The sequence below is a fragment of the Pteropus vampyrus genome, unplaced genomic scaffold (genome assembly GCF_000151845.1).
Source record: "Pteropus vampyrus isolate Shadow unplaced genomic scaffold, Pvam_2.0 Scaffold6, whole genome shotgun sequence".
Taxonomy (NCBI): Eukaryota; Metazoa; Chordata; class Mammalia; order Chiroptera; family Pteropodidae; genus Pteropus; species Pteropus vampyrus.
Genome location: NW_011888787.1, coordinates 5521520 through 5529363, shown reverse-complemented (window position 1 = coordinate 5529363; position 7844 = coordinate 5521520). Strand labels below are relative to the sequence as shown.

The window sequence follows — 7844 nt, the reverse complement described above, 5'->3', positions numbered from 1 at the left end:
CACACACACACACACACACACACAAAAGCTATGATGAAGCAATTTAAATATCAAAACAATGAAAAATTTAATATTAATTATAACATAACAGACTATAAACTCCTGGAGTTCAAAAATAATAATATTATTCATCTTGGTATCCCCCAAATCATCTAACATCCTTATGAAACATTTTTGGAATGAAAGAAGACAGCTGTTTTTAACTTAATTCCTTTTTCTTTTTCCCTTATAGGAAGAATTCTCCACTATAATTCTAGAGCAAAATAAAGAACTAATGATACCAAATGTTTTTATTTAACACTTATGGACAAACATGAAATTAAAAGTTTATACTACTCTGCATTTATAAGAAACATTTCTCAATCTTAATAGCTATTCACATAGGGCAATTACTTTCCAAATACTGAATGTATTTTATGGCTGATACAGAAGAAATCCAAGAAACTTATTCAACATACTTAAATGACAAGAATTCTAGAGATCTAATATTTGGTGTAGAATGTGAGATTAAAAGTATGCTCTCTTCTCACCAATAAAAAAACCTTTATAGAATATAACATATTTTCAGTCCATTCAGTCTTTATTCTTACAATCCTGGGAGCAGGTAGGGAAGATACTATCCTCATTTTGTAAGGAGGAAACGATTACATAGTAGCAAAGTGACCTGTAAGGTCATATGGCTAGAAAGTGATAGAATCTGGATTCAACCCTGAACCTTCTGCACGAATCGTATTATGCCATCTCTAACCACTGAACCCAACTGACGGGGACCAATCAATACCTGTTCAGTAAGTAATATTGAAACATTGCTGTATTTCTTATTGGTTTCAGACCCCAATGAGGCCAGGCGCAGTAAGAAAAGTAGTAAAGCTGTTTCCCAGATCAAAAACTCCCAATTATAAGCATCATTCAGAAAAGTTTTATGTCCTTGGAGAACCTATATAAAGGACCAAAAAGAAAAGTGAAGTTTTTCATTTGTCTTAAAATTTATAATTACTCCTTTACACTAGCAATTTAAAAACATTTACAAGATATCACTAATACTCAAAGCAGAAGTTTTAACTAATAAGGTATCATTTAATTAGTCATTATTTCTCTACATTTACTAGATTTTCTCCTTTGCACAAAAGAGCACGGGTCTAGAAGTAACAAATGAAGAAAACCTAACAAAATAAGACAAACGCATTTCCAGCTTCTTTAACCACCAGTGTAGCCACTCATCTCTCTTTCCCAGGTCCATTTGTGCCCCCATCTCCACTCCTCTTAGCTAATTCCGCTGCCCTGCAAGACTCTTATTTACTATTCCCCGCTGATTTTGACTTGTTCCAGCCACGGTCTGTCATCCTGCTAATCCCACTGACACCAACTAACCTTTCTTCTCCAAAGTCCACCACTGACAATTCAGGTTTTTGGTTCTAATTCCCAAAAGAGGAAATATGTTTTGCTTAGTCTAAGTCAGGTGTTCACTCCTGCCAATTAGTTATAAATAGGGGAGAAAAAGTAACAACTGGTGGCAACCAAGGCCCACCTCTTCAGCAGGTGATACGATTTTTTGTGCAGTAATAGATAACTTTTACACAAACAACAGCCAAACTGTCATAAAACCCAATATAAATAAGAACTCTTAAAACCAGCCAGAGAAAAAGGACATTACTTTTAAAAAAGCAGCCATAAAAATAACAGCTGACTTCTCAAGATAAAATATGGAAATCATAAGGCAATAGAATCCCACAAGTGCTAAAAGTAACTGGCAACTTAGAGATCTATACCCAGTGATATCCTTCAAACATGAAAGTGATGAAAGACATTTTGAAACAAAAACGAAAAGAATTCAGCAGATTCTTCAAACAGGAGGTGAATAATCCAGAGAAAAACAGAAATGCAGGAATAAAAGGCAGTGAAAGGAAAAGTATGTAGGTAAATATAAGTGAATATTGACTACAAAAACCAATAATAATTATATCTTGAGGGTTTAAAATTTTTGTAAAATTTAAATGAAGGACATTAATAACACAAAAAGTGAATGGGTAAATGAGATAAAGTGTTCTAAGGTCCTAGCATTACTGAGGAAGTGGTAAATTAATAAATTTGTTAGACTATAACAAGCTCAGGATGTGATGTTGTAATCTCTGGGGTTGCTAGCAGTGAAAGAGCATATAACAAGTTAACAGAGAGAATTAAATAGAACATTAAAGAATATTTAATGAATAGAAGATGGCAAGGAAGGAGAGAAAAAGGGAAATTAACAGGTAGACCAAACAGGAACCAAACAGTATTTGTAGTTATAATAATTACATTAAGATTAAATGGGCCGGATACTCCAAAAACACTAAGACTGAGGCTGAATTAAGAAATAGGCGATCAAACAAAGAATATGCTGATCACAAGACACAACTAAAATGTGAAGTCAAAATAAATGAAATAGGGTAGAAAAAGATATGATATGCAAAAACTAGGGATATGATATGCAAAAATCACGGCCTTGCCACCATCACGGTATGAGAGCCTTATTATCAGTCAAAATTTACCAACTGAAATTAAATTTGAGTGACCCCAGGGTCTTAAAAGACTTCAAAATGACCCATGTCAAAAGTTAGGAAAATTAACGAGTATTCGAAATAGCTAAAGAAATGTAGACACATTAAAAATATATGTACTTAAACACAGTGACGTGGTCTAAAACAGGTGTGGAACTTTTACCTGGGCACAACAAATGAAAGCAATCGAAAGTGTCAGTAAGAAGACTGAAGATACGACCACGTCGACCGAACGCTGCGGACCCCGTCTCTGTGGGGTTGAGACACACAGGTTCACGAGTTAGACCACCGTTAGAGCCAGCAACGGCCCTCACATCCTGAACACTGAGTTTTACTACATTAATGTGAAAATAAACGTTTATAAGAAGTTTCTGACATAGGATTAATATATTTTGGGCATCTTCAACGTTACTTAAGCATTGAAATCCATGCTGTTCCAAATTAAGGGCATGATTGACTCACTGACATATTTATAGCTAGAATACTTACCAAAAAATCAAAAAAAGATGCAATACTCAATTTATCACTCTGCCCTATGAATTTAAATTTTCTTTTCCCTTTCTAAGCTCTTATTTACTACCCTCTACCAGCTTTGCAGATGTATCACGTCCAAATTAATGTCCAGCGAGTCTGTCAGCCACTGACAACCTGTCCAGTGTACAGGACTACACTTCCTAGTGAGCATCTGCTGCCAGAAAATTCAATGAGCACACTTTCTGCATATTCTTGCATATGTTGTTAATTAAATAAAACTCACCTTTAGAAAGGAACGCAGAGATAACCATATCTTAATGTTCTCCACCTTTTTAAGTCTGAAGTGAGGTATTTCATATTTCCTAGCTTTCCTGGCAGAAGTAATATGGCTGAAGAGTTTTGCAAATAAAAATCTCTAGAGGAGGTTAAAAAAAATTACAGTGAAATGTACATATGTGTCTCTGTATACTTCTATAATTGTAAACAACATTCCCAGCATATAAAAAATGTTGAAAGGATGAGGTTCTAATCAGAGACCACTAAGACAGGCAGTGAAAAGCTGTTAGTAGCTCACTGCCCTGTTTCCAAAGCACATGATGCAATAATATACTTCTTCATGCTCTTGACATTTTCAACAAACATTCTTTGGAGACCTTTGTGAATCCCCAACTTCACAAACAAATGTTTAGACACAAGTCCTGCTTACTCCCATATTACATTTCCATTCGAAATCATGTGTTTTTTTTTACATGTATCACCACTATATTAAGTCCTCAACCCCTATTCTTATTGAATTTCAATCATTTTAATTCTCATTTGGACCTCTTTCCCAGAAGCATTTTCACTTTGAGAGTTACCACACACACTATGGATAAAAAACAGCCAAAGCGCCCTAAAGCGCAGGTGCTAAGCAGTCAGCTAGGCTCGCTCACCAGCTAAGCCACTGGCTCCTACATCTGGGCGCAGCGAAATTTCAGATTATAAGTCATCTGTGAATAACCAACATCACAAGTGTTAAACCTACAAACACCAAAAGTCTACTTATCCACCCTTCACTGCCCACATTCACTTTTGGAGAAAGAAGAAATCATGAGAACAAAGACGACTCAATGGAAGATCACATACAAAAGCAGAAGTAAGAAAGTTTACTAAATTTTCAACCAACCTGTTTATATGTTCTCTCTGCCACACACATCATGAAAAAAAAAATCCACGTAAGACATAATCGTTCAAAAAAATTAATCATAGACAAAATAATAACAGGTGTAACAGGTGGTGCCCCGCAAAAGAAAGTCAGGATCTCCTCGGCTGAAATGGACTTCAGCTGGTCAAAGCTCTTCTCACGGAAAAGTCGATATATAAAAGGAAAAAATGCTAATCCGATGGTGATGACATTACCTAGCATCTGATAACCTACTCCTTGCTGATACGCATTCACCTGGGAATTAATTCAAAATGGCCATCATTAATGCACAGCTGAGTGGAGTTATGAAGCAGTACTTATCAAATACTACTGGATTATTAAAAACTAAATCTGTTTTAAATCAAAAAAGTACAAATAAAAATGATGTACACATTTATGACTTTTAGAACTTATTAAAAATTAGGCTTACATGAGATAAGAAATATTTGAAGAGTATGTCTGAACAATCATGCTCACAGGCATCTCTGTAGCAAATCTAAAAAGTTACTACCAAGTAAAGATTCTGACGACAGAATTAAAAACACACATACTTGTGTTTCAAAAGAAGAATCCGTGTTCTGAGCACTAAAATGCTATGAAATAGGTGCAGATCACTAAATAGGCGTTTTGAAAACTCTGAAAACTTATCCAATCTTACCCTGCTCATAATGATGCCACTTATTTCCAACACAGACATATCCATCTTTTTGCACTCGTTTCCTTCCCAGATTATCGCACTAACTCGATCAGAGGCAGGACTTGAGTTCTGAAGCCAGAATAAATGATTCTGAGAAGAGAAATATAAAACAATTTCTATCCAGACCTTCATTCTTCATTGGCTTTCTTCCCCTTTGTCCAGCTCCCAGGCTACCTCTACCAGTGGTCGGCCTCATCATTCTATCCTCTCCCCTTAAAAAGCTCATCATTCCAATTACCACCTCTCTGACGCTGATTTGCTGGCCCTTTTTTCTTAACGGAGCCATTTTCTTACCTGGAGAGTGGCTAAGTGTCTCCTACAATGCGGAAGGTAGGATTCCGTGATCTTCACGGTTGCTTTCCTCTCTACATGTGTGGAAGCGAGGACAAGCTTGGTGTATTCATGGGATACTAAGGAGGAAAGTATTTCTACAGCAACACAACTATGTTGTGGGTAGTAGAAAGTTAGGTATGAGAGGTGTCAACAGGCCTTAGATATCACATGGTAACTGAGGAGTTAAGCCTGGTCTAATCAGGACACAGCAAAGCACAGAAAGCTCAAGAGAAGGTCACAATGAAAACAGCCCCAATTCCTCTGCCATATCACGTCTTATTCTTCAAGTACCAGCTCAAGTGCCAGTTCACCCACGTGGTCCCCTCGGATCACCAAGAGCTGCTCATTTTGCCCTTTTCTGAAATTAACATAGCGCTTAGCATAATGCTGATGAGCGCTCGCTGATTCGGTTAAAAACATATTTACTAAGCACCTACTGTGTAGTATGCGCTATGGACACAACGGGGAGCAAGATGAATGCGGTCCTTGACATCAAGGAGCTTAGACTTATAGAGACCTGATTAAATGAAGTCACTACGCCACATGATAAGGGAAGGAAGGAGTACTACTTTAGGGGTACACAGGAAAGGCTTCCTAGGGAAGTACCACTCAAGCCAAGACCTGAAAAATCAAAAGGCGTGAGCCGAACGAATGGTGACTGGAGAAAAGTGCGCTCCAGGCAAAGAAATCAGTATGTGCAAAGACCCGGAAGCACATGAAAATGGTACATTTCAGAAACCGGAAGTTCAGCTGAGTTAAAGTATACCATCTGAGGAGCACAGAATGGATGGTCAGAGATGAGACTGTATCAGAAATATAAAAGAACGGAGGTAAATAATCCAGAAGGGGAAGAAAAGCAATTAAAGGACTGTAAGGGGAACGGCATCAGATGTGTATTTCAGAAACATCGTTCTGGCTGCAGCGTGGAAAATGGTACGAAGGGGAGCGAGCTCAGAGAAGCTGCTGTGATGACCCAGACGAGGCTGCTGACGGCGTGCGCCGAGCAGGGTGGACGCCCGAGGACAGATGTGGATATTATACAGCAGAAGCAAGAGAAAGTGACGACCAATTAGGAACATGGTGAAGAGGGGGAGGTCAGAGATGATGCCATGTTTTCTGCCTTGGGTGGTTAGCGGTGGCATTCAGAAACAGAGGACAGGCTAGATGAGAGGACTGGGAAATGACGAATTCCAACTGACACAGTGAGTTTATCTTACCTAATTACACTTACATATGCCTTAATATTACATTGCAAATCCCAACAGTGCAAAGGAGGTCAAGATCATTATGATGCTACCCATAACTACTGAAAGTTTATGTGATTTAGGTGAATCTTCAGATCGAATGTAAAGAATATTTATATTCAAACTTTGATAGCAAAATTGGAGACAGAAACTTAAAACTTTAATGAGAAAAAGTATGTTGTTTCTGGTTTTTTTAAATTCTATACATTAATGGACCAGGATTTTTTTCATAAAAATGTGTAACCTAAATCAATGATATCTTAGAATCAAGAAAATTCAATAATCAAACAAATGCATATCCATCATCTACTATTTGTTAGTCACTGTGGAGATATTTAGCCTAAAGAACAAAACGCTAAGAGGAATCATCACAGCTGTCAATAAACATCTGAAAGGCAGGTATGAGAACCGTTTCTTAATCATTTAATCTATCCAGTAGTGGAACAAGCTGTCTCATGAAATAATCACCCCGGCTCCACAGGTATTTAAGCAGAGGCCTGACTGATCATCTCATGGAGATATTAATAGCAATGCTAACATTTATTAGGTGCTTACTCTTTGCCAGGCACTGTGCCAAGCACTTTATATTATCCTTATTAGATATGTCACAATATTCCTAAGCAGAAACTATACGACGTGATGGTTGGTAAACAAATATCTACCTCAGGTGGAAGGTTGAAATACCTAAGGAATATCCAATTCTAGGCTATGTGATTTTGTGATATTAGTATAAAACCTAAAATTAAAAGCATCACTTGGTTTATACATTATAGAAACAAGCAAAGCATTTCCTAGTAACTCACATATAACACTGTGATGTCTATGAAAACATAATATGAGGTTACTATGCCATTTAAACAACCTTGCTCTTATAAAATGAACATTAAGGATCATTCTAAGGAAAATAATGAGAGAAAGTATTATGAAGAAAAAATTAGGTTAGGGCAACTCTAGAGTACCTCCCCCTGAGTTCTAATCCCAACATCTTCACTTACAAGCTATGCTCAATTTCCTCATCTCTAAATTAGGGATAATAATAGCATCTACCTTAAGGGTTATTATAAAGTTAAATGAGATAATACAGTGTTTGGTACATTGTAAGTACACAATAAATATTAGCAATTATTACCATCACCTTTACATACCTGCTGAAAAACATCCTCTTTGGGGTCGCGTTTGGTCCCTGAGTGAAGGGTATTCACATGGCCCCCCTCACTGTCACTGGTGACAGATGACCTGCACTCTGGGCCGTGTAGCAGGTCATCCCATAACATATCCTCAGTCTCCGAGTCATGGCGGGTACTTTCTGAGTCTCTTCTGGACATGTTGAGGCTTCGAGAGCCACCATTAATGCCAGATCTAGAGCCCTTTAAAGG

The 7844-nt window shown here is 37.4% G+C and overlaps 1 protein-coding gene across 1 annotated transcript in view; it reads right to left on the bottom strand.

Annotated features, from left to right (window-relative positions):
• Positions 1–7844, bottom strand: part of PHTF1 (putative homeodomain transcription factor 1) — a 44701-nt gene that overhangs the window by 2662 nt on the left and 34195 nt on the right. The window contains exons 8-13 of the mRNA XM_023534955.1: positions 7614–7835; positions 4853–4981; positions 4177–4449; positions 3295–3426; positions 2701–2787; positions 782–937 (exon numbers count right to left, since the gene is read on the bottom strand). Coding sequence (XP_023390723.1) covers positions 782–937; positions 2701–2787; positions 3295–3426; positions 4177–4449; positions 4853–4981; positions 7614–7835 — 999 coding nt within the window. The remainder of the gene's footprint in view (positions 1–781; positions 938–2700; positions 2788–3294; positions 3427–4176; positions 4450–4852; positions 4982–7613; positions 7836–7844) is intronic.